General features: G+C 39.4%; 1 protein-coding gene and 1 long non-coding RNA gene across 2 annotated transcripts in view; both read left to right on the forward strand.

Annotated features, from left to right (window-relative positions):
• The window catches only part of Cmya5 (cardiomyopathy associated 5), an 87,444-nt gene extending 84,593 nt beyond the window's left edge, over positions 1–2,851 (forward strand). The window contains exon 13 of the mRNA XM_005329007.3: positions 1,993–2,851. Coding sequence (XP_005329064.2) covers positions 1,993–2,239 — 247 coding nt within the window. The 3' untranslated portion in view covers positions 2,240–2,851. The remainder of the gene's footprint in view (positions 1–1,992) is intronic.
• Positions 2,852–19,380: 16,529 nt separating this feature from the next.
• LOC144366350 (uncharacterized) overlaps positions 19,381–27,543 on the forward strand; it is a 31,245-nt gene continuing 23,082 nt past the window's right edge. The window contains exons 1-2 of the long non-coding RNA XR_013425414.1: positions 19,381–19,500; positions 21,019–21,107. This is a non-coding gene — a long non-coding RNA (uncharacterized LOC144366350). The remainder of the gene's footprint in view (positions 19,501–21,018; positions 21,108–27,543) is intronic.

Genomic DNA, 27,543 nt, shown 5'->3' on the forward strand with positions numbered 1-27,543 from the left:
CTCCTTTACTGGTTTTACCACAGCCACCCTGCTTGTACGCTGGCTGCTAGTCTCTGCCCACTCCAAGTTGTTCTACATGCCACAGATGAAAAGTGTTTCTAAACATCGTTTTCATTGTATCCCTTCCTTTTATGTTCAAATATCTACAAACATCTTCAGACTCAATGTCAGAACTCAGGTGGGACTACCTGCAGGGTACAGGAAGCCAAAAAGAATGGGACCAGGTTGAGGGATGGGGAGCCCACAGGGTAGCAGCCCCAATGTTGAAATTCAGGGTCTCAGTTGCTACCTGGAACACACATCTGCCCTCCAGATTCTAGAACTCCATAATTGGTTATGTCTCTCATTAACAAGGCTTTGAAAAGGCCTTTGGTCAACACATGCATCTTACTTATCTCCCCATCTCCTGTCATCTCTGCCTTCCCACTTGAGCTTTTCTCTGCAGTGAAGCTGTCAACTTGCCATTTCCTAAGTACTTGCCCTTGAACTTTGGGCCTTAAGATATACATTATAGGTCTAGAGGTCTTTGACCCTCCCTGCCTGACCAGTCACCTCTTTACTCATATACTGCTCTATAAAGTCAAGGTGTTCCTGTGTTCTCACGTGCTGATTGCTGTGCATGTAGTTATCATTAATGTGAATGTGTGGGAGATTTGCAATAATGGGTAGCACCCAAGAGAAAGAACAACAGACCCCATCCCTAGTCACCCCCGAAACCCCAGTCACCACATACATCTACTTCATACATGGAATTTTCTCTCATGTCTCTTCTTCTCTTCCGTCTCTCATTCCTTCCCTTCTCCTGCTGTCAGGGACTCACTCTTAGTTTCCAGGACTGGTAGGACAAACCTCCAAACTTGTGTTATTATTATTATTATTTTGCATGGGGAAATTATGCTTTTCTGGTCAGCAGTTTCTCCCGCCATCTGGCCTTGAATCTTTTCCTTCACAACTAAAACAGGTGCATTAAATGTGTTGAGTAAACAATTGAACGTGCTATGCCCTGACATAGTTTCTCAGCCCTACTCTTATTTAAGTTAGTAACAGTTTTTTCCTGCCTGTGTTATATTATATGGGCTCCCAGAGGGCAAGGACATCCTTCTGTAGTCATTCATGTCCCACAGAGTTCCTAGGGAAGTGCTGAATACACATATATGCCCAAGGAACACTTGTTGAACTGACTGTATTTGAATTAAAGAGAGAAAGGAAGGCAACTGCTTCTAGCTGCAAGGATGCTGAAAACATCAAGATGAAATAAAAAGTTGGTTTGGGGCTGGGAGAACATGAAGTTGGCAAAAATGATGAAATTTTTCTTAAACTTCATAAAGGCCCTTATGTAGTTTCCTATAAGTTGGTAAAACTGTAAAAATTAATGCATTGTATGGAAGGCAAGCATGCAGTACTTTTTTAAATACATGGCAGCCTCAAAGGAGTCTTATTCAAAAGAATGACACACCATGAATGCGGCAGTTAAAACATGTGGGCAGCGGGGAAAGAATTAGAATGTTGAGAAAAATCACAAGGGAGGCATATGTTGGCTATTCTGGGACTGCCTCCTAATGCAAAAGGAGCAAAATTATTAAAAATGCTTGTCTGTTGAAATGAGCCATGCATTTTAGCATCTTGGAGGAATCTGGTTAAAGTATTTGGGATCACATTATTGCAACTCATTATTTTTTTTTTTAAAGAGAGAGGGAGAGAGGAGAGAGAGAGAGAGGGGCGAGAGAGAGAGAGAGAGAATTTTTAATATTTATTTTTTAGTTCTCGGCGGACACAACATCTTTGTTGGTATGTGGTGCTGAGGATCGAACCCGGGCCGCACGCATGCCAGGCGAGCGCGCTACCGCTTGAGCCACATCCCCAGCCCGCAACTCATTATTTTTTTAATTGAAGTCTGTAACTGAAAACAATTGGTCATCTACCAGTGATTCTCCATATCAAATCCTTCAAGTTTTTCCAAGTTTTAAAATGTCCCCTTCTGTTTCATTTCAGGTATACATTTTTCTACAGTGGAATTGTGAGTGATGTTCATGTGACAGAACATCCAGCCAGAGTGGGCATTCTGCTGGACTACAACAACCAGAGACTTCTATTCATAAATGCTGAGAGTGGACAGTTGCTTTTTATTGTGAGGCACAGGTTTAATGAGGGTGTTCACCCTGCCTTTGCCCTGGAGAAACCTGGAAAATGTACTTTGCATCTGGGGATAGAGCCCCCGGATTCTGTAAGGCACAAGTGATCCTTGGCTTTCAGAATTTGCAAGAACAAGAATTCAAATGGGGGGAGGGCGCTGTTGTTCTTTCTCTTGGGTGCTACACATTATTGCAAATTCTCCCACACATTCACATTAATGATATCTACATGCACAGCAATCAGCATGTGAGAACACTTACCAGGAACACCTTGACTTTATACAGCAGTATGTGAGTAAAGAGAATGAATTAAAACAACCCCCACCCTTTGGTTCACATGTTTGAGTTTTTCCTAACTTAAAAGGGTTTTCTCTAGAGCTGGGAACCAAAATAGAGAAGTGGAATTCCACTTGTGTTATTGGTGAAAGTAATGCTCTGACAGGTCAAAACGGAGGTAAGGTTGTGCTATTGACACGTCTCTGACAAAAGTATGGCTTTTTCCACAAGAAAATGTCACCTTGCTTCACTAAAGGATGATGAATCCTAATCATTAGAGAAGGTATTATAGCTGTTCTAAATTTATAATGAACTCTTTTTTTGTAATATTGTATACAGTAGAATGTGAGTCTCATTTCCCTGGAATTTTGAATGTAGAAAAGTGCAAGATATTAGAAATTTTCATTTTGTTAAATAAATGTTTAGACTCTTATAAAGCAAAACATGTGTGGACTTACTGTGTGAAACTTCTCAGTCCAGCATCTTTGGACCAGAACATAATGCAGAGAAAATACCCATCACTTTTCAGTTGGTTGTGCTATTATTGACCCCCATGAGAGAATTTTATACACATATATTTTAAAATTGGGAATGGAACCACCATTTGACCCAGCTATCCTTCTCTTCAGTCTATACCCAAAGGACTTAAAAACAGCATACTGCAGGAACACAGCCACATCAATGTTTATAGCAGCACAATTCACTGTAGCTAAACAGTGGAACCACCCTAGATGCCTTTCAATAGACGAATGGATTAAAAAAAGAGGCATATATACACAATGGAATATTACTCAGCAATAAAAGAAAATAAAATCATGGCATTTTCAGGTAAATGGATGGAGTTAGAGAAGATAATGCTAAGTGAAGTTAACAAATCCCAAAAAACCAAATACCAAATGTTTTCTTTGATATAAGGAGGCTGATTCATAGTGAGATAGGGAGAGGGAGCATGAGAGGAATAGACAAATTCTAGATAGGGCAGAGGGGTGGGAGGGGAATGGAGGAGGCATGGGGTTATTAATGATGGTGGAATGTGGGAATCATTATTACCCAAAGTACAGGTATGAAGACACAAATCAGTGTGAAATACTTTGTATACAACCAGAGATATGAAAAATTGTGCTCTATATGTGTAATAAGAATTGTAAAGCATTCTGCTGTCATATTTTTAAAAATGGAAACACTTTCAGCCCATAGAGCCTACACGGTTAACTATAAAGACAAATACCAGAATCTGGGAATCTTCTCACTATTTACTAAAAAAGATGACTGGTCATTTTAAAATATAATATTAAAATCTCTCAAAATCTTTCCAAAGTATGTGTGCAAAGCTGATAAATCTAGAATGCACATTGAGACCACTTGTTCTCCATAATGTAAATACTTTGATCATATATATAGTTTCTCTTAATATTATGAATATATATGATTATTATAAAAATCTTAATATTATTTTCATAAATTGAGAAACAACATCCTACTTTTTGGATGTATTCTAAAATATGTTGTTTAATAGCCAGAAAATCCAAACTGAATTCATTTCAGCAGGGCCCCTTCGCCACTCTGCCTTCAAATCAGAGCAGTGGTTGGCAAGACTGATTCTTCATGAAATTGGAGGAGTTACTGGCTGCCTGGTGGAGGATGGTATCTTTACTTTTTCAAGCCTGGAAAGTATTATTTTCAGGTTCTGACTGATCAGCCACTTCTAGTCATTATTACATTTTTGTGGGTGTTTTGGTGGGCTGTAAAGTCATTTAAAAAAGTAACAATGGTAGCAGCAACCACATGGATTTTAGAGTCTTTCTCTAAAAGTAGACCCCTTAAAGGCTTAGTGCTGGTTATTTACATAGGAGGTAGTTCCAGGAGGGACACTTGAGAAAGTAGGAAAATGAGAGAAGAAGGTGGGAAGCCAGTAAGTACTTGTTCTATGAGTGTTATTACCACTGTGGGCACCTGGGGCTCATTTTGCTGGGGTCCCCTCTGGAAACCACATGGAACATTGCCAGAGGTTGACATGAAGGGTTTCCTGGAAGGGTCAACACATTCCTGTTCCCTACCCTCCCAGGTTGAATTTCTTGCAAGCTGCAAGCTCCTTGTTCTTGAGAAAGCACTCAGAGGGTTGAGAAGCACAGGCACCTGACATGGAACATGCAAGTGCTGAAAACCATGCATTGTAGACACTGGAGCATCCAGTCACCTGGGGCAAATGGGCAGGGCAGCAGCAGTAGCAGCATCCATCATCACGTTGGAAGCAGCACAAACAGAGAAAACCACAGTAATAACAAGAGATAGTTCCTAGATGATCCCTTTGAGCAACTCAGATTTGGTTGATACAACTCATGGCCTCAAGCATGCTAGGCAAGCTTTCTACCACTGAGCTACAATCCTTGAGCTGTGGGTGCAGCTCAGTGGATTCTTAGTTATGCTTTTATTTATCCTTTATTTAGGATAATTTTAAACATGAAATCAAATAAGTAAAATGGCACAGCATTTTGTAGTATATAAAACATCATGGCAAGGGAAATAGAGATGCTCTAAGCCCAACCCTCCCCACACCCCCAGTGAGTGACTCTCCTGTCTCTGACTCTCTGAGTTCCTGGGTGGTCTTTAGGGAATTATTCTAGAGCAGACAAGTATCGCTAAAGTAAGTTCCTCACATGGTCAAGCAGTTCTTTTCTCCTTGGCCCTTCTCTGCCTTCCATCTTCCCTTCATATTGTCCTTCCTCTTCACACAACGTGGACCTTCAGAGGGAGCAAAGGAAGTCAACCAATTTTGGTCAAAATGCATCCTCTGGAAGTGATGTTTATTGGTTTAATGTCATGCACAGCACATCCACTCTCTCTTTGAATCCTCATCAGAACCTTGCACCGTAAAATTGTTGCATTTTGGGTAGTCATCAAGAATATAAATAATAAAGTGCTAGGGAGCGATATCAGCCAAATTAGGTTGTTATATTGTGTGCAAGTATGAATATATGACAACAAATCTCATCACTATGTACAACTATAACCCACCAATTAAAATGTGGGAATTTTTTTGGGGGGGCCATTTTACAGATGAGGAAACTAGTCTCAGAGCAGTTAAATGACTTGTTCACAGTCACAGCCAGCAGGAGGCAGAGTGTGGATTTAGACAAGTTCAAATCCTAGCTAAGAATGAGCCTATTTTGTTTTATATTTTTATGCTAGATTTTTTTCCATACATATGTGGTGTGTGAGAATTACTTAAGGTATACATGCACACACACACACAACATGCATTCATACACATTGTCTTTTCCTTGAACTGACTTCCTTCCTAAACCTTTGTGTTGATGCTGTAGTACCTCCTGGCTTTACAACAGGTTTCATTGGTTCTTCAATCCAGTGACCTTAATTCATTTATGCCTAGCATTATTTGCATGTGGCACTTTGAGATTCAAAAGAGTCTATAACATCCATTTGTGAAGAATGGATATGTGAAACCACAATGCTTCTTCTAAGAGGTAGGGGGTCAAAATAAAAAGACTGTGAAAAAAGTAAAAGAAATGGGAATCCATGCTGTAGTCCTTCTTCATCTCTTTGCATACACACCTGACAAGCTTGGACAGAAAAATACATATTTTTGGACCGGGGTTTGACTCTAGGGGCACTCCACTGCTACGCTATATCCCCAGCCCTTTTTATTTTGAGACAGAGTCTCACTAAGGTGCTGAGGCTGGTCTGGAACTTGCCATCCTCCTGCCTCAGCCTCCCAAGTTGCAGGCATGCGTCACCTTGCCCAGCTGGACAGATGTATTCTTTATGAAAGTTGGAAGTATTCTAATGGAGTAAACCAGAACACACATTATTGTTGTTTTCCTTGAAATCCAAAAGAATGCAAGTATGATACTTCATCACCCTCCCCTTACAAACAATAGGAGCACATTAAGGGCTAAACACCAATACTCTTTGAATGGATATAGCCTTTAGGTCCCAGGACCCTGTATCTGAAATCTCTTCCCATTTACACTCCATAAGTTACCCATGAATCAGCCTGTTCTTTCAGTTTCTGAAAGAACCCATAGGCTTCAAACAGCCTTATCATAGGCCAAGGATGGAGTACAGTCACACAGAAGGAAGATGGGCATTGCAAGAGGCCTGGTATCTCAAGTGCAAGCCTCTTTGTCCTCCCACTATTGGGCTGCACACATGCACAGTCTCTAGGTCTCAAACCACCCCAGTGTGCATGTGGTACCAGGGACCTCAAATCTTATGTGCAGTGGTGGTGGGGAGGTGCAGTTAAGTGACTAGCCCTGATCTCTGAAACTCACTTCTCTGATCCCACAGGCTCTACCCAAAACAGGTACAAACCATAAATCAAGTGACTGTTACCCAATGATGCTGACAGACCAACACATCCTGCTCTGCAACATCTAATGGATCCATAGTTATAGAATATCACTTATATTTTAGGTCTGCAGCTATGCATGTGGTCAGTTAAGTTCAGCTGAAAAAAATAAATTCATGGCAGGCACTTACTGTCCTGAAGTCCTGAGCTCAGCTACTGAGGGGCATTTTGAGATCCTACTAGTATGACCTGAGTGCCTCCATTTCTGATAACCACCCTCTTCATGTTCCTTATTTGGTGACTGCTAAGATCAGGGAGTGATCCCAGGCACATTCCTGAGTTGAGTGAAGCTGGACTGGACTTGCAGCCACTTCACAGGAGACTAAGGAAAGAGGACATATTCTGGGGTATTTTTAGAGTAGGAGATAACACGTCTCATTTTCTTTTACTGCCTTCTAAGTATTTGTGGTTGTGCCTCTTTTTTTTTATCTAAAGTGGATGTCCTTTCTAGCCTATGTTTTCTATTGATGCTAGTATTTTAGATCCTCAAGTAATATATGAAACTTAAGAACAGTTTAAGAGTAGTGAGAGGCTGAAGAACGTTTAACTTAGAGCAAATACAACTTAGAGAAGAAGATAAGAGGTCTTCTAAGATTTGTAAAGCTGTTGCATGGAAGAAATTGGCTTACTTTGATTTTCTCACGAAGACCAGTGGGTACAAGTCCTACCAGTAGGTAGTAGCTGAGAAATTCTGTACAAGAGAAAGAACACCCTTGAGTGACAGCTGACTAAGGGGCATGTTACCTAGCAGGTAATGAGCTCTCAGAGCCAGGCAGAATGATCCACAATCTGGAAAATAAAGATCAGATTTCTGCCTTGCCTCTCAACCTATGGTTTTGGTGTACCTGGGGTACTTGCATTACGTGTGGCCTGAGGGCCAACATGGGCTCCAAGGGGAAGGCCAAGTGGGCATAAATTCAAACCCTCTTCCATTTCATCACAGCAGCTCAATTATTGTTTTACACATTGGGTTCCATCTAATAGTTCATTTAATAAAAATATTTCTGTAGTTTAATAAAATTTGAACTGGGATTCCTGTCTGAATATTGTGAGCCAAGGTGACTCAAATGTCTCTAAATTTTCCATTCTTAGTCCCCTCTGCTCTCTTTTGAGTGCTGAAGGAAGCACTAGCGCAGGGCCGACGTTGCTAGGGGCTAACAAGGTTTTGTTGGAGACTTGGGACTCATAAGGGGCATTTTTCAAAGAACATGAAGCCTAAAGATAAATGTAAAACATCCAACTTTGTGAGAAACCACTTCTGATCTCATCCTCAGCCCAGTCTTCCTTCCGTATTGAACTGACTAACCTCTCCATATTACTTTATTCTTTATATTTCTAGCTTCGACTTAGACTGGTTTTCAGATCAGGCAGTGGAACTAGAAAACACAAAACATCAAAACCACTCTTACGAGTATAGACATCCTTTATAATAGTCTGAGAGTAAAATTTCACCCTCCTTATCTCTGCCCCTTTTAAACTGCACAAGTTCTAGGCCTCTCTTTGCAGAAGTAAAAGGCACATTAAAGCAATTCCTCAAAGCAAAGAACATGCTTCTCTCCCCAAGATGAATTTGGCTATTACTTCTTATAATGGTTTTAGAATCTGCTTAGCATCTTCCTGTTAGTGGTTTTCTGTAGAACTAGCTGATGATTGAGAATCCTTTCTCAGCCCACGAGGACCTCCTAGATGGTGTTGGACTGTCCCAATACCGTGGAACACTTTACTCTTTGAAAGATTTCAAGGATAAATGACACTCTACTAAAGTCAATATATTATTTGAAGATTTTGTAAAATAGGGGGAAGTGAGTGAAATAATTAAGAAGAAAGAAATGGAAAGGAGAGCCACAATTCATTTGTTTAGCATGTATTTATTGGGATATGCACTATTGAGGCCCCCATGGAAAATGGCAGTCATTCAATCAGATAAAATCCCTGCCTTCAGAAAGCCTATATTCTGGTGGAGAAAGACAGATGGTAAATGTATGTATAGCATGTTGGAAGAATAGAATTGTGAAGAAAAACAGATCGGGGGGAGAGAACAGAGTAATAGGAGATAGAGGTTGCTGTGTTTTAATTACAGTGGGAAGGTATCTCTGCTAAGATGATATATGAATGAAGAACTAAATGAAGTGAGGGAGTTAGCCATGTGGGTATCAGAGAGCAAAGAGTATTCCACTTAGAAGGAATAGAAAATGTGGAGGTCTAGAGGTAGCTGCATTGGAAAGGAACAAACATGGAAGGAAGTGGTAGTGGACACAACCAGAGAGTGCTGGGGCCCAGGTCATAATGACCTTGAAGGCCAAGGAAGAGCTTCAGTCACCTTCTGAGTGAATTGGCAAGAAGTAATAGGTGTGCAGAAGAAAGCAGGGGTACACAAAAAAACTGGCTTCTTAGGTGTTTAGTTATTAAACAGGATCTTTTCTAAAGGCTCCCTGCAGTTCTACGCTCCTGCAAAGAAAGGGCTCAAAGGGCCTGTGTAGGTGGGAGAGAAGAAAAGGTTCTCTTCATCTGCTCAGTTCTGTCCAGGAACCCTGAGCCCCTGCTCACTTCCTGCTTCAGGGGAGCAGACCCTGATGCCAGGTTACCATTAGGAACAGCCTAGGGCAAAACTGTGGGGATAAAACTGCTCTTGTATCCAGGCTGACTTTTGTTCTGAACTGAGTCTGCCTGCTCGCTATAAAAAGTCAGCAACCAGCAAAGACAAAGAAATACAAGCACATTTGAAGGAAATATTGCCTCTCTTGTCAATTGTATGATTTTGTGGATGAAGATGAGATAATTATGTCATCCAGAGACACTGCTGGCTATGTTGGGGATCATAGGGTATATATATATATATATATATATATATATATATATATATATATATATACAAATATGTGCATATTTCATACGTGTCAGTTTGTGTGTCTATGTATATCTATATAAATTCTTAATGTCAATTGCTTAATTTGTAATGAGAAATCAATTGCCAATGGGGCTGGAGAATACATGTATATATATATATATATATATATTTTTTTTTTGGCGGGGGGGGGGGTCAGAGGATTCTCTCTCTCTCTTTCTAGGCCGCAGAGCTCTGAGAACTTCAGGTCCCCAATGTGGTGCTGGGCTGCACACACTGCCTGAAGCTGCTGACCCCTCAAATTCCACCCATCCAGGAAAACTGACATATTTTTCACACAGGAAGCCCAATGCCAGTCAAAAGGTGAGAATGCAGGATAGGTGGAGGCTCTTCGTGGCTAGCATTATTGAACTGCTATGGCTAGCCATGGGGCCAGGTACTATCTCTGGATTTGCCAGTCTGAGTACTTTTTCTTGCATGGGTGCTAAGCTTCCCTGAGCAATCCTGGGGCTTTGGGAATTCCTACGTCTTTTAGTTCAACTGTTTTAAAATTCACAATTCTGACTTTGCTATTATTATTTTTTAAAAGATGGCTTAGAAAAAGGGAGACCATTCCCCAAGCCATAGCTTTTTTCTTCTTCTTCATTTAGTGAATGCTTGGTTAGATTTCTATGCCCTGTCCTTCCTAATTTTGATCTGAAAAATTTTGTGCCTGTTATGGTGACTATTTCAGATGACATCATCTATTATGAAGAACTTCCTACTTTATTTACCCCTAATTAAACCTTACCTGTGAGTTCTTAGGGTCTCACAGCTTTCCCTTGGATTGTCTGCAGGTGGGTTGCAGTTGATAAGCCAGAGTGGTTCATAACTCAGCTCCCAAGCCACAGGGATCTGGAGCCATGGTTCTGCTTCAGAGTGATGTGGCTTCGGGTGACTTTAGCCTCATTGTAAAATGGACATAGTACTGGCTCTCATGCTATAAAGTTGCTCATTCAATCATACAACAAACACTTAATGGTACCAAGATGCCAGGCACTGCTCTAGGTATTAGGGACACAGCAGTGATCAAAACAGACAAATACCCCTGCCTTCAGGCAGTCTGTGTTCAAGTGAGATGAAAGATATACAGAAAAGGAGATGAACAAGTAAACTGTTTAATATCAGAAAGTAATATATACTATAAAGAAAAAATAAAAGAGGGATGAGTGGTTGTGACAAATGGGAAGATTAGCATATATCTAAAATTCTTAGCACAATGCCTAGCATAAAAGCAAGTTATAAACTCAGTTATAATTCTAGAATATAGTGTGCCCCTAGAATAGTCCAAGGTCTTCAGATATATTTTGGTACACAGTTGTGTTACCCATGACCAGTGAATCCCCAGTAAAAGGTTTTATGGATCTTCCAGCTGGTCCCTTATTGGTACACATACTATTGACACTCAAGGTTTCATTTTCTAAAAAGTGCTTCAGTTTTAAAGGCATCAACTTCACTATTTGGCCTAGAGTTTCTCTTGGGTTTGTCATGGAAAAGTGTATATTGTTTCCATATTTATTACGCACTTTAATCAATGTTATAAACCTGACTGGGAAGGCCTCAACAGAACTCTTTCAGGGGGCAAGTGTGGTTCCCACGTTAATTTACAGTCAATTCAGTGTAATTATTGTTAAATCAGACACACATTTTAACATATACCATGTCAGGCCACCACACTGGTTTCCAATGGGAATGAAGAAAAGTAAGATGTAATCTGTACTTCTCAGGAGGCCAGGGCAGGCACACGAGTATCTGTCGCACAACATATAGGTCAAATAATCATGGAGTTTCAAAGTGGGAAGAGGACATATCTCTTTGGTATGACCATAAAATGTTGTGCAGAGGACAGGGCATTTGGGATGTGCCACGCCGTATGTGTGAGATTGTCATTGGTGATGGTGGAGAGGATCAGGGAAGTCTAGGCAGAAGCAATAGCATGAGACAAACAGGGGAGGCCAGAAGGGCTTGGGGAACCATCCTAACGGCACTGGGAACATGTAAGGAAGCGGGACAACACACCTAAAGGGGGCTTTTGGCCCTGGGGATAATAATCGCTGAGCTAAAATGCAGGAGTGTTTTTCAGTACAGGACCTAATGGAGACTTATTAAACGACTTTGACATCTGAGTAGAATGGATGGGTTAGGAGTGAGTGGAGATGTGGTTTGCCAACTGCCAGTGTAAACATGCAGTAATGAGTTTCGGAAGTAGACTATTGGCAAAGGAAAGCAGGGGAGATTCCAGAGCGTTCTGATGTAGGATCTGTAGCTACAAGAGGTAGGTGAAAGCAAAGACCACAAACTATACAGGCTTTTGAACCTGGATTCTTGGAAGCATAACTATGCTATTAGCAAAAGAAGCAGCAAAAAGAACACATTACCATTGTGTGGGTGGAGAGATCAGTTAGCCAGATCCTGTGAAGTTTGGGGTCATCCAAAAGGAGCTATCCATCAAATTGCAAGCTCATGGAAGTGCTCAAGGCCAGAGGTACATGATTGGGAGCTGCCTGCTTTGGTGCAGGCTCTGTCAGAAGCTGTGTGAACTTGGGGGAAGTAATTTAACCTCTTTGTACTTTAGTTTCTTCAACTGTAAAATTGGGACAATAGGTTTCTGCTCAACCTACTCTTAGGGATGTTGTGAGGAATAAAGGATTTGATATATATCATGAACTTAGAACAGCATCTGGCATGTAGTAAGTGCTTAAGAAATGTTAACTGTATGTCAACATAATGCGAAAGGCAAGATTCCTAAGGAACAGTCACAAAACACGCTTCATTTTTGTCTCCTTGTGTCCTTTTGGAGTTTATTCAGGAAAGAACTTCTAAATGAAAATGTAGGAAGAGGAGCTTGGGAGGATTTAGATGGTCTTTCTTAGTAGAAATGTCAGAATAAAAGCCTGATGGCTGAGAGGTGGCCATGGTTATAGGAGGAGGGAAGAAAAGAAGGAGGTGAGCAGCATCTGGTGCGTCAGAGGGGGACAAGGCAGATTGGGTCCTGATGGGAGGTCTGGCACAGGGCTGTGGGATGGCTGTGGGATGGCTGTGGGATGGCTGTGGGATGGCTGTGGGATGCCTGGGTGACTGTGTGTATGGGTGGCTTTGGAGGTTCCAGGGGTGAGTTTTTATCTGGATATGCCAAGTGTTAGCTCCAGGCCTCATACAGAGTGAGCTGGAAATAAATGTTATTGAAAGCAAATTCTGAGAATTATATAGGTTCTTGTTTCTTTTCAAACACAATTTCTTCTCTCTCAATTTAAAACCACCACACATCAACTTCTGGCTTCTCCTCTCTGGAAGGTTTTGGGGCTGTCTTCTGGTGGCTCTTGGATTATAAATCAGAGGGAGATAACCATCTCTTTGTGTTCTCCTAGCAGAATCTCCGTGGAATTTGTTTGCTGGTTGCCAGGTTGTCTCAGAGAGTACGGACTGGAGGAGAGGGTAGGATGAAAGGTTCAGGGTCAAGAATTTCCCCTCAGATAGGGTGAATAAACTTGACTTTTCAAAACACAAGCTATTTCAAAGGTCATTTTCTTAAGAAAAAGATGTTGATCACTGATATCTTTTGGGAAATCAATTCCGTGTTGAAATATAATTTATACTGCTCTTTACTTTGTGTTCTTTCAGTGAATTAAACTATAACCAAGCTTATTTCTTGATTTGCATTTCTCCTTAATTATTCTGAGCTAAGCTCTACCCTGCAGAACTCCAGAAAATGGATAAAATATGCATTCTTGAGTGTTGAACAGCAGCGGCAGACACCTACACACCAAACCCTGGCTGTGTGGGATGCTGCCATTTCCCCCAAGTCATTTCAGGTCAGAAACACCTCTGCTCCTGAAGAACTCCATTTAGGGGCCCACACTCAAGGTCTCTCTATGCATCTTGGAAGAAGCGAGGAGCAGTACATTGTTCTGCATCCTCCCAAGAATAGGACTGAGGCTAATTTTCTGCCCCTTGTAGGCATAGAAAGGATTGTCCAATTATTCAGCTCAATGGGAAACCTCATGAATTACTTCTATAGAACCTGAAGTTCAAAATCAGAGAATGATTTTGCTTCATTGCCATCCAATTAACAAAGCTTTCTTTTAAAAATAACATTAATGTATATTATTGTGGAACATTGGGAAACCATAAAGAATCACAATGACTAAAATAAAAAGTATTCCTAATTTCATAGGCTCAGCACCCTCAGAGGCCTTTTCCTCTCCATTTCCATAATGCAAATGCAAGGCCTCTAAGTGTCACAGGCATCTTGCAAACTTGAGGATGAAATCCACGTGCTGAGCAGGAAGGAGCATGAGGCTTCCAAGTGACATTGTGGAGACACCATTTGGGTTCTTTATGGCCTGCCTCTAAACTTCTTGTTGCTTGAGTTTGGAGACGCTTAAGAGGAACTGGGGTATAAATTGACTAAGAAGGAGGATTTATTTGGACTAATCAGAGTTGCAACTTGAGACACAAATTTCAGGCAGGCTGAAAGTTTATGTTTTTGGGTCTTAAAGACTTCAAACATGTTTTAAAGGCAACAACCATAATGGGGAAGGGACTCACATCAGTTGTTTGTCAAGAATTTGAATTGGCACAGGCAGAATTGCAAGCTGTCTTGTAAGAAAGGGATTGGGTAATTTAAAGAACATATGTAAAGCAATTTTCAGAGAGGAAGAGGGAAAGAACAAGAACAAAGAAAATTAGGGGAAAGTAAGGAGGTGAGATGACCCTGGTGGCTATTGGAGGATGGCAATGCTCCAGTATAGTGAAAACTGCAGCTCTCCGCAGGTGAAGGATAGGGTGCAGCCAGGTGCACAGGGTCAAAAGTTTATTTGGAGGTAGATTGAAGCCTGGTCTCTCATGTCCACTTGGCCTAGTATTTTGGGGACTCCTCAGTCAATGTTTGATTTGATTTTTTCATGAGTTAAATAAATCTATGATTTTTAAGCCATTCAAATAGCTTTCTGTTGAAATATAATATACATTCAGAAAAGCAACACAAGTTCACACACAATGGTCTTTTTTTTTTCATATCTGTATGATACCAGTTTTCAAACCAAGAAAAAGAATATTATTGGCACCAAGAAGTGACTCTCCAGTCACTGTCACTTTTGAAAGGAAGCAGTATTACAGTTACAGTAACTACAGGTTCATTTTGCCTGGTTTTGAAGTTTATATGAAAGAAATTGTGCAGGATTTTTTTTTTTTACTTTATGTCTAGTTTCTTCTGTTCAATATTACATTTGTGAGATTTGCCTATACTGTTGTGTATAGAATTATTTATTCCTTCTCTTGATTGTATAATTATGTGTGTGTATGTGTATATGTGTGTGTGTGTGTGTGTGTGTGTGTGTGTGTATGTTTTGGTACTGGGGATTGAATTCAGGGGCACTCTACCACTGAGCCACATCCCCAGCCCTATTTTATATTTTATTTAGAGACAGGGTCTCACTGAGTTGTTTAGTGTCTCGCTTTTGCTGAGGCTGGCTTTGAACTCATGATCCTCCTGCCTTTGCCTCCCCAGCTGCTGGGATTACAGGCATGCACCACTGTGCCCAGCTAGTTGTATAATTTATGAGTGTACTACGACTTATTTGTTCATTCTGATTGATGGACATTTGAGTTGTTTCCAGTTTGGGGCTATTTATAAGTATTACTGATATAAGCATTCTTGCGCTTATCCTTTTATATATGTACACATTCTGTTGGGTCAATAACTAGAAATAGAATTGCTGGATCATGGTGTGCATATGCTCATCTTCATAGACTCTGTGGAAGAGTTTCCAAAGTTGTATCAATTTACACTCTAACCAGAAATATATGGGGTTCCAGATGATTCATATCCTTGCTACTAAATAGCAATATTTGTCTATCTCATTTTAACCATGCAGATGGATATATAGTGGCGTTACAATGTAGTTTAAATTTGCATTTTTCTCATGTTATAGAAGTTGAACACCTTTGCATGTATTATTGTTAATTGGATTCTTAAAGAAATCTCTTATTCAAATATTTTGTTCATTTTCCATTACATTATCTTTTTTTCTTTTTTTGGGGGTAGGATTTCTATATATTCTAAATATGAGGGTTTTCTATTACTAGATATATGTCTTGCAAATATTTCCCCCTTTCTGTAGCTTAATTTTTTCACTATCTTAATGATATTTTTTGATAAACATATGCTTCTTATTTTAGTAAAAGTTAATTTATCTTTTAAGAAAAAATATGGTTAGAAGTTTTTATGTTCAATTTAAGAAAGTTTTGCCTATCATAAAATGCTGGAGATATTTTCACATATTTTCTTTTAAAACTTAAATTGTTTTACTTGGGAGGCTGAAGCAGGAGGATCATAATTTCAAGCCAGTCTGAGTAACTTATGAAGGCCCCAAGCAACTTAGTGAGACCCTGTCTCAGAAAATAAAACTTTCATTGTTTAGTTTCTACATTTGGGTTATGTGTGTGTGTGTGTGTGTGTGTGTGTGTGTGTGTGTGTATGTATGTGTGTATGTGTGTGTGTATGTATATATATATATATATATATATATATAGTAAGTTTGTACTATATATCTCTTTTATATTTATATAACATATGTATAAATGCTTAAGGCATTTGAATTTATTTACTTATTTGTTGATTTTGTGGTGCTGGGAATTAAACCCAGAGCCCATTTCTGCCACTGAACTATACCACTGAGCCCTGAATTGTCTTCTTGTTGTTGATAACAGCTAGAGAACTACATTTGGTGTAAGGATACACATGTGTATACAGATAATATTTTCCTTCATATCCTTAAATATTCTTTAAGAATATAGTTTTTAATATGTGCCTAATATTTTATTCAATGATATATCATCATTTACTGAATGCTGGACATTTGTTCCTAACTTTTTGTTCTTATAAATGATTCAAAAGTAAATACTGTTCATCATAAATATTTGCACATTAGTGTCTTTAAGTAAGTTCATAAAAACGGAATTATGGTTTAAAATGCACATAATTTTAAAAGCTTTGATACTGCCAAATCAGCATAGAGTTAAACATTCCCTGAAAAAAAATCATTTAAAGAATGCACATTGGAAGCATCTCATTCTGCAGCCAAAAAGCCAATAACACCACTTTAAAAATCCAAATATACTTATTTAACTTCTTTCCAATAAACCTCACTGAATTTTTCTACCATTTACCTTTCTAATGACAATAGAACTCAGCAGATTGGAAATTACTTGACCTAAATGTGAGATTGGCTGTCCAGGGATATAATAAAAAATTCCAACCTAAAAGCCTGTATATTTCTTATGCTTGAAGCCAAAAATGCAAAAGAGCAGGTAATTCTTATATTTAACACATTCCTGCTTTCTCATTCGGTTCATAGATTCTTTTTTACCCTTACTTTTGCAATTGCCATTTTCTTTCCTTTCCTGGATGATACAGGACCCTGGAACAAAATGAAAATGGTGTGGCATTTTGAAGGAATCTGGTACTTGACTGGTGGTGGGAAGAAGGGAGGTGTTGGTAGGGAACGGCTCCTAAATATTCTACTCTGTAATTTTTTCTGTTTTTTTTTTTTTTTTCCTGTTCATCCAATGAGGGGAAGAAGAGATGAAGACCAGGAGCAGGAGGGCTGTGAGGAGGTATCACCTCCTCTGAAAAGGCCTCTGCTCACTCAGGAAGGCTGCATAGTGACTGCAGAGGAACTGTCATCACCTCTTTTAAGTCAGAATCGACTGAGCCAAAGGACCCCCAGGGGCTATTCTGCCGAGTTTCAGAATAGAGACCCTTCTGAGTTCTGAGAATGCGACCCTCTCAGTTGCTATGGTGATGAAGGGTTTAGTGGGAAGGCACTGATTTAACTTTCTGGAGATTGACTCTTTAGTGCAAAGTCTAAATTACATCCTTTAAAGCTCAGTCAGGCAAAGGAAGCTTTGGGAGTAGGTTTGACGTGCTGGAGCCAAGACTAGGGTGACCTGAACTGCACAGCCCTCATGCTTTCTGTCTGCTATCACCACCTGGGAGGGCCCAGAGAAATCTGGCTGCTCTCAAAGGAGGAACCAGAAATGGTCTGTGCTGGATTGAAAACTAGGGAGCTCGGGAAATAATTATAAGCGTCTGGGGAGAAACTTTCCTTTGCCTGAGGAAGGCAGTGAGGTACCTGTGATTCCCTAGAGAAAAGTGGAGGTTTGTATTCTCTAGGAATAGCCCATTCACCACTACTAACCTTTTAGGCAGGTGCCCGGGGCTGCCAGCCCTAGTTGGAAGAGACTGAAATGGATGCTTTGGCACAGGGTTCCCCAGGGGAACATTACGAACTTCTGCAGGCAAGTCCCACTGTGCCTGGACCTTGGCAATCAGTAAATAAAAAGATCCAGTTTCATGATTTTGTATTTTCTATTGTTTGGTTATTGTTGCTTATTAGTTTTCTCTTTCCTTAGAATGTTCCTTTTGAAAACTTCCAAGTTTTGTGTTGCCCAAACAAACTTGAAAGAAAAGAAAAAGTGAGAGCTATGGATTGGATTGTGTCTTGCAAAAAAAGATACATTGAAGTTCTGGCCACCAGTACCTGGGAATATGACCTTATTTGGTACTAGGATCTTCATAGGTGATATCAAGTTAAGAAGAGGTCATGCTGGAATAGGATAGGTCCAAAATTCAATGATTGGGGTCCACGATTTAGAGACACAGGCATACAAAGAAGCCCATGTGAACTTGGAGACAGAAGTTGGGTGGTGCATCTATTAACTGAGAGATACCAAGGATCACTATCAACTGCCAGGAACAAGAGAGAGACAAGAAAGAATTTTCCCAAATGGCCTTTGCAGGGTGCATGGTCCTGGTGACATCTTGATTTCAGACTTCCAACCTCTAGAACTATGAGACAATAAATTTTTGTTGCTTTAAGTCACCCAGTGCCTGGCCATTTGTTTCAGCAGCTCCAGGAAACAATGCACTCACTGTGGGGCTCAGAGCACTCCTAGTGCAGCAAGTGGCTCCAGCAGAGATCTAAGTGAAGGAGTGGATGCAACAAAGACAGAATCGCACTTTGCTGTAGGAGGCTTCCAGCCCTAGCCTTCTGTTATGACATGTCTTAAGCAGTTATGGGGCAGGGTGGTGGTTCAGAGTCCCCTGACATGGCATGTTATAGGTCTGGCTGGACCTGACCTCTTTCCAAAAAATCATGGTAAAAAGCATATAACATAAATTTTACCATCTTCACCATTTTTAATGTATAGTTCAATGATGCTAAGCATATTAATACTACCATGGAACCTACATATTTTAGTGTCAGAAGATGCTCTACTTTCTTAAGGTGCTTTCCATGTAATTATTCTTCCTCTTCACTCCCTAAATACAGAGTACAAGCCCTTTAGTCTTAGTGAAAGATTCTCCTTTCTTAAGGGTACAGAATTTATATGTCAAGGAGGTTAATATGAGCATTTGGATTTTAGAATTATAATGAGATCATCTCAGCAACAAAGCTCAAAGCTAATGTCATGCTTCATTTGAAACTTCATTTTAAATTGGCTTTGGTCAATGGATGCTAGGTTTAAAGATTAAGAGGGAACATGTGGGCTGTTCTTGCTCCATCATGATGAATGTTGTGACTACTCAAGGATATTGCAGTGGACAAAGGGATAGAAAATTCAGTGAATCCAGCACAGTGCCAGCTGCTTTTCAGAATGAGGAGAAAGTTGGCAGTGAGAAAAGCCTTTGTGGGGGAAGTGCATTTAGACTTGACCTTCGGCAATGAAGGAATTGTAGGCAATTTGGGTTGGTTAGTGCACACAGTGCAGAGGAGGTTGCTGGATCAGATGACATAGATGGAAAGAACAAGTGGGCCCTTCTAGGAAGCTGACAGGTAAGCTCAACTATTTCACATTCAAGAGGAGTCTTCCAGTGTGTTCTGAGCTTACTCCCAGGCAAGGTACAGCACTCATCAACCAGCATAGGAATGCTGGGGGGAGGGGGAGGTCTCTGGTGCCCTGGCTTTTGCTTGGCACGCTAAGTCTGATCACCCAGAAGGGGTGTATTGGCACAGGGTGAAGCAGCATCACCCACCAGCTTCTGCCCTGAGTCCAGTTGCATTGAGTTCTTGATACTGAGGCTGCTCAAGTGAGAGCCTGTTGGAAGTAAGGAGCACACTCAGTGCTGCAGCCTCTACCCTTCCTCCTGGCAAGACAGTCTCATTGGTGGCGCTCACCTCCTAGATGTGGCAATGGTGAGTGGGATGGGCCAAACTGTGGCCCAACCAGGGTGGGGAGGTTCCCTGTGGTCACTTGCCTCAGGGAGGGCCTCAGACATCTCAAGTCAAGCATCTTCTCATCACATGGGATATATTCATCCTGTTGACCAGTCCTGCTGCTTTTCATCCCAGTGATATTGACAGAGGCTATTGGTTGCATTTAAAGTAGATTTTAAATTTTTGTTGTTGTTGTTAGATAAAGTGGGAATACTTCAATAAGAAAGCCCAAAGTGGACTAGGGTTGTGGCTCAGTGGTAGGGGGCTTACTTAGCAGTGTGTGTTGCTGGGTTTGATCCTCAGCACCAAATGAAAAAAATAAACAAATGAAATAAAGTTATATATAAAAAAGAAAGCCCTAGGCAGCTCAATTGCTAAAACCCAAAGATTTATTTCTTAGTTTTAATCTATGTCTATTGCGGGTTGACTGTGGCTCTGTCCCACATCATCTTTATTTTAGGACCTCAGCTGAATGAAGTAGTTCTAGAAGGACATTGCTGTTTCTTACCAGGGGGTAGAATGAGGTGAATACAATGAACACCCTTTGGCTCTTGCAGTGATACAAGTCTCTTCTGCTCAGATTCTAGTGGCAAAGTCAATTACATGGCCAAATCTGTTGTCAGTGGAGCAGGAAAAGATAATCCTTCCCCCGGGAGCAGGATGGAATATTTACAAAAAATATATATACTATTTACAATAGACTACACTTAGCCACCAGAGGTGTAGACATACTCTCCATGCTGAAGATCCTTAGGCCAGAGGTTTTCGGATGTTAGTTCATCAAGGTGACCTGGAGGGCTTCTGAAGGCACAGATTGCTGGGGTCTACCCCAGAGTTTCTGAGTCTGGATTTTGTCCTGAGAAGTTGCATTTCTAATGTGTTCCTGCACAATGCTAATCCAGCTGGTCAGGAGACCAGACTTTGAGAACCACTTCTTTAGGCCATTAGGGGGGCCTCTAAAGTAGGCTCCACATCCATGTACCCGGGCACATCGGCTCCTGTGTGGAAGAGACTCTCATACTTTTCCTGGTTCACATACTCGTGTTATTGGTGAGCACTATTTTAACCGGGAGCTAACAGTTATTTCTTTCCAAAGATTCTGAGAAAAGAATTCTGGTTTTTTATTTCCAACCACAGAATGTCCTGAAAGGGGTCAGGAACTAAGCAATGGGGAAGCTACAATCAAGAAATCTACAAGCAGAGCCCAAACTCATGCTTCCTCATCAGTGAGTGTGTAGAGCACAAAGGCCACAAAAATAGCAGCAAGCTCGAGTGTGTGTGTGTGTGTGTGTGTGTGTGTGTGTGTGTGTGTATGTGTGTGTGTGCGCGGGCACGCGGGTGTGTGTGTGTGTGTGTATGTGTGTGTGTGTGTGTAAAAGAGGGAGGGGCCAGCAGCCTCTTGGTGTTTGGCATATAAGATATAAAAGGGAGCAATTTTGAGACCTGGTAGCTCTATTATGTTTTTAATTATGAGTGACTTTGAATTTTTCTTATATCAAAATGTTTTTCAGAAGAAATTAAAATTTTCTTATAGCTCAGGGACAGACAGTCCAATGAAATGGAATTAAATGCTTGAAATTGACCCAATATACACAGCAAGTTGTAATTCATTGAAGAAGCATTGATGTTGTTAAAGAAAGGAGGGCTTGTTCGATAAATGGTACTGGGACATTTATCTACCTATCAGGGAAAAAAATTAGATTCTACACAATTTCCATTTATACTTAATACAAGCAAGAGTATTTTCCTATATATCCATAATACAGCCGTCAAAAATCAGAAAATTAATGTTGATATGTTGCTATTTTCTAATTCTCAGGACTCCTGTCCAAGTTTCATTGTCCCAATAATACTATTAAAGCAAAACTATCTAGTTCTGAACAACACATTGCATTTAGTTACGTCTCCTTAGTTTTCCTCAATCTGAAAACAATTCCTCAGTCTTTTCTTGACTTTCATAATCTGGACTCCTTTAAAAAATTAAAGACAGGTTGTTTTGTAGAGCATCCCTTAGTTGGGGTTTCCCTGATGTTTCCTTATGATGAAATTTAGGTGATTATATTTTGGTAGTATATTTCAGAAGTGATGCTATATTCTTCCCAGTGCATACTCTAAGGCCACATAATATGACTTTGTCTCACTATTGATGTTAACTTTGATCACTTGATCACTTAAGGTGAGATACTATTTTAAACCCACTTATTTGACAAACTTAGAAATCTGATAATGCCAAATATTTATAAGAATTTGGAGCCATAGGAGTTGTTGTTTTACCTTGCCAATGGGAGTGTGAATTGGTGTAACTTTACAACATAATTTGGCAATCTGCAGAAAATTTGAAAATGTACATATTACGTAACTTGCAATTCCACCCATAGATGCATCCTCGGAGAAACTAGTGTACATATGCCAAGAAGGATGCATTTAAGAGTATTCATGGGAACAGCCTCAGTGTCATCAGTGGGACGATGATACAGAAGTTACGGGATACTTTTATAATTATACAGTACTGAAAAGGAGAGAAACTGAACAAGATGGCAGCTAACAGTCAATGTGGTTGAGCTTTGAAAAATAAATAGGCAAAAAAGTCATAAAAGAATACATATTGAATGATTTTATTTCCATATTGTTAAAACACATACCAGGGCTGGAGATGTAGCTCAGTGAAACGTGCCTGCCAAGCATATGCTTGGCCCTGGGTTCAGTCTGTATCACTGCAAAAACAAAACAAAACAGAATACCCAAACTAGACAGTGTATTTTAGAGAATCATACATGTCTAGGGCTGCTATGAAAAAACTTTGGGATAACTAAACACTCTGGGGAAGTGGTTGGGAAGGAGCTCATGGGGGCTTTGATTATTATTTTATTCTGTATAATGGAAGATGAGGGGAACTCAGTGATTTTTATGAAGCTTTTAACTGGTATTTTTTATTTATGCCTTGTACATAATTTGTAAATCTTCATTTGTTTGCATGAAATATTTCATAATATAAACTAATTTCCCACCTTCATTTTTCTGAAGTTCTGATGGAACTTTCTTCTGGTCTTTGAGCGAGCATTTGGAAATCATGTGGAGGCTCATGATGATGGAGAAAATCATGTATGTGTCCATTCCCAATCTCATACAAGTCTTCATCTCATCTACACTGATCATCTGTTCTGGTTTGCCCAAGATAGTCTTTGGGTGTATCTGTTGCCCTAACCTAATTATTAATAGTGCATTCAAAAATTTTCTGGTTGGGAGGGTAAATTGAATCTGGTTCTATCTATGTGTGAATGACACCTTCATTCTCAAGAGTTCAGAGTGCTCAAAGGACTCAGAACTTGTCCGTTCTATTGATAATGGGAAAGCAAAGTTTGCTCTGCATTCACAGCCCCCAGAGCTGAAGTTGGAATCTGGGTCTCTTGAGTTTCTCCAAATACTTTGTTTTGTGCTGCTTCTGTCTCAGACGAGTCTTAGAGTAGAACTGAAAAATGCTGACTTCACAAACAGGAGTGATTGCATTACCATCATTGATTCTTGCGTCTAGAGCAAGATTTAGGGAGATGGCCTTTTGAGAGTATATAGCAGATTGCTGGAAGGTTGGCAGCAATTCAACATGACAAGAGTAGTATATTTCTTGATTTGTAATATCCCTGGGTTATAATTCACAGAACAATAAGTCTTTGGCCTATGAACCTTATGCAAGAGATTTCGTCTACTACAACGAGCCAGGCTGTCCACAAATCCACAAGAAATGGCTTTTGTGTAAGGACCTTTGTCCACCTCATTCAATGTTCCATCTTTGGTAGCTGTCACTGTCACAGAGGGCATCAATGTCTGTCATGGCATCAGTGGGGAGGAGAGGTAAAGATGGAGGGAGCAGTAGTCCCAAGTTCTCCTTAACAACAAAGAATGTATTAATTCAGCTCCTGAAGTATTTGCAGTTTTAGCCTAGATATAAAGAATTCTCTTAGTTTATTATCAACTATGTACTATGTAGTAATTCTTTCAGGTGTCCAAAGAACCACCTGGTAGAAGTTTCAAAAGTTTCCCTCTTTTTTTTTTTCTGTATTTGATAACAATATGAGGTCTACATTATAAACTGTATTACTTAAGGTATAGTTGGATGGATGTTGACATATCCATACCCATACAACCACCATCACAATTTGATAGCAAGCATATACCTTTCCCTAAATGTTTCCTTGTGCCTCTTTGTAATCAATTCCCACTCTCCACACAACCCTGTCCCTCAGCCACTACTGATCTGTCACTACAGATGAGTTTACATTCCTTAGAGTTTAATATAGATGAATCATACAATATACTTTTAAAAGTTTTCATCTAGCTTGTCCATTCAAAGTATTTTTTGACAATTTTTTGTTCTAATTAGGTATACATGACAATAGAGCATTCAAAGTATTTTGAGATTCATATAGGTTGTTGTGTGTGTCAATAATTCATTCTTGTTTGCTGCTGAATAATATTTCATTGTATGGATATACCACAATTTATGTTTCCACCTACTGATGGAGCCCTTAAGTGGTTTATAGTTTATGGCTTTTACAAATAAAGCTGCTCTGAATATTCAGCTACAAACTCATATATGGACAAATCCTTTCATTTCTCTTGGGTAAACACCTAGGAGCAGAACATCTGGATTGAGTCATAAATTTATGTTTACAGTTTTAAGAGAACTTCGATGCTTTCCAAAGTGGTGGAATTATTTAAGATCCCCCAGCCCCCAGCAGTATGCAAATTCTAGTTTTTACACATTCTTACCATCATTTGGTTTGATCAGTCTTTTTCATTTTGGTCATTCTAGTAGATGTATAAGAGTATTTCATTCTCATTGTGGTTTTTATTTGCATTTCTCTGATGATTGATGAAGTCGATCATCTTTTCTTGCATACTTGTTATTCATATATATTTTTTGTAAAGTATTTAAAAAAAATTAGATGGAATATTGCTAAATTGCCCAGGCTGATCTCAAAATCCTAATAGCAGGAACTACAGGTATTCACCACCATGTCTGCCTAAGGGTCCATTTTAAAATTGGATAGTTTGGCTTTTTATTATTGAGTTTGAAGAGTTTTTAAAAAATCTCTATATATTTTTATAAAATATATGAACACACTGAACACAAGTCCTTTGTTCAATGTGTTTTTCAAAAGCTGTTTTCCTGATCTGTGACTTGGCTTTTTCATTTTCATACAGTGTCTTTTAAAGGACAAAAGTTTTTTTTTGTTGTTGTTGTTTTGATGAAATCCAATTGATTTTTTTTCTTTCAGTTTCTATTTGTGTCCCATTTAGTAATCCAAACTTACCAAGATTTTCTTCTGGAAACTGTGCAGTTTTATTTCTCACATTTAAGTCTATGATCCCATCTGAGTTAGTCTTTGTATATGGTGTGAGGTAAAGGGGAAGCTTTTTTTTTTAACATACAAGAATCTGGTTGTACAGCATCATTTGTTGGAAAGATGATCCTTTCTCCATTGAAATGCTTCACCATCTTTGCTGAAAGTCCCTTGATTCTCCATCCTGTTTTAATGCTCAATATTTTCTTTCTACAATTTTACCAATTACCAAAAGTAATCATACCTTTATATATATATATATATATATATGTATATATATATTACATAATTATAATATTTTGAAATCAGTTTTTCTAATTACGTTTTATATGAAGGCTATTGAACTCTTCAGAGTTTAAATTTTTTTATTTGTTCTTTTTAGATTTACGTGACACTAGATTGTATTTTGACATATTATATATACATGGAGTATAACTTATTTTAGTTAGGATCCCATTCTTGAGATTGTACACCATGTGGAGTTTCACTGGTTGTATATTCATATATGAACATAGCAAAGTTATTTCCAATTCATTCTACTGTCTTTCCTATTTGCATCCCCCTCCCTTCCCTTCATTCCCCTTTGTCTAATCCAATGAACTTCTGTTACCCTCCCCCTTGTTGTGTGTTAGCATTAGCATATCAGAGAGAACATCTAGCCTGTGGTTTTCTGGGATTGGCTTATTTCACCTATTATGATAGTGTCCAGATCTGTCCATTTACCAACAAAAGTCATAATTTCATTTTTTATGGCTAAGTAATATTCCATTGTGTATATATACCACATTTTCTTTATCCATTTATCTGTTGAAGCGTACCTGGGTTGATTCCATAGCTTGGCTATTGTGAATTGAGTTGCTATAAACATTGATATGCTGCATCACTGTAGTATGCTGATTATAAGTCCTTTGGGTATAAACCAAGGAGTGGAATAGCAGGATCAAATGGTGGTTCCATTCCAAGTTTTCTGAGGGATCTCCATACTGCTTTCCAGAGTGATTTTACCAGTTTGCAGTGAGTTTTATAAGCGTTGATCACATGTAGCCTTTGTCTCTATAGAGTGAGAGGTCTTAATTTTTCTCCTCCTTTTTCTTATCCAGGAACTTGATAATAACTATTTTTGTGGTTCTTTATCCCATTGCTTCTATTACTGTTGATCTTTATTTGGGTGTGAAATGCACAGAATGAGCACATGCACATTCACACAAATAAAAACGTATGGATGTAAAGCACAGTGCTTGGCACATGAGTATGCACAATAAAGAGTAGTCTCTCTTCCTCTATTGCTACTGTAACTGTCACCATTATTGTTATTATCATCAATGCAAATTTATTTTATTTCCAATATCTCTCCAAAATATTCAAAACCATTCACTCTAGTTTTTTCCCAGCCATTGACCCAAGTTAATTTCTTCAATAAATTTGCAAAGACACCCAGGTCCCATATTAGCTTATTCTAGTGGATGTGCTCAGGTAGCTTCTTGTGGTTTTAATTTTTATTTCCCTGTCAGTTAATGATTTTGACTGTAATGATGTTGTATACTTCTTGAGACACTTCTTGTTACTTTATGATTATAATTTAAATTCCTTCTACCCCAATATATCTAAACACTTTTTCATACTGATCCCTTTTCAAGAATCTTACCCATTCACTTCTCCTTGAGAGAACATTCTGTGATTTGCTCTGATCAAATTAGCATTTAATTGCTGAAACAGATTTCTGAAAACTGGAGATATCATTGAGCACTTTCTCCTCTAGCTTTAATTTTTAAAATTGTAAATAGGAGTGACCCTGAAGTGATCCCAGGGATCTCCATTATTTCTTCTCCATGGAGAGATCAGTTTGTCCCTATTCTTGGTTTTCAGTTGTATACCAGTGTTTTATTCATAACAACACTTTCTAATCCCTGACCACAATCCCTAAAAATACTGTTTTTAAGAGTGGTGGTGGGGGCTGGGGTTGTGGCTCAGTGGTAGAGGGCTTGCCTAGCATGTGTGAGGCACTGGGTTCGATTCTCAGCACCACATATAAATAAATAAAGGGCCATCAACAACTAATAAAGTATTTTAAAAAAACAAAGTGGTGGTGAGGTGGTGGTGTTGGGAGAGACGATGTCTGGGAGAGTACAAATACTGAACTCAGCAGCATCTGGCTTCTATCCCTGCCTCCTTTTCTTGATGAAACCAGTTAAATTTTTGTTCAAATTTCAGCAAAATTCCACTCTTAAGTGATGTTATAACTTTAAGTGGGGGAAACTCCTTTCAGCTCTCTTGCAGCAGTTTGGAGGAAAAGGAAGGGAGGCTGACAGGCAAAGTTGTT

The sequence above is a fragment of the Ictidomys tridecemlineatus genome, chromosome 1 (genome assembly GCF_052094955.1).
Source record: "Ictidomys tridecemlineatus isolate mIctTri1 chromosome 1, mIctTri1.hap1, whole genome shotgun sequence".
In the NCBI taxonomy this organism is placed as follows: domain Eukaryota; kingdom Metazoa; phylum Chordata; class Mammalia; order Rodentia; family Sciuridae; genus Ictidomys; species Ictidomys tridecemlineatus.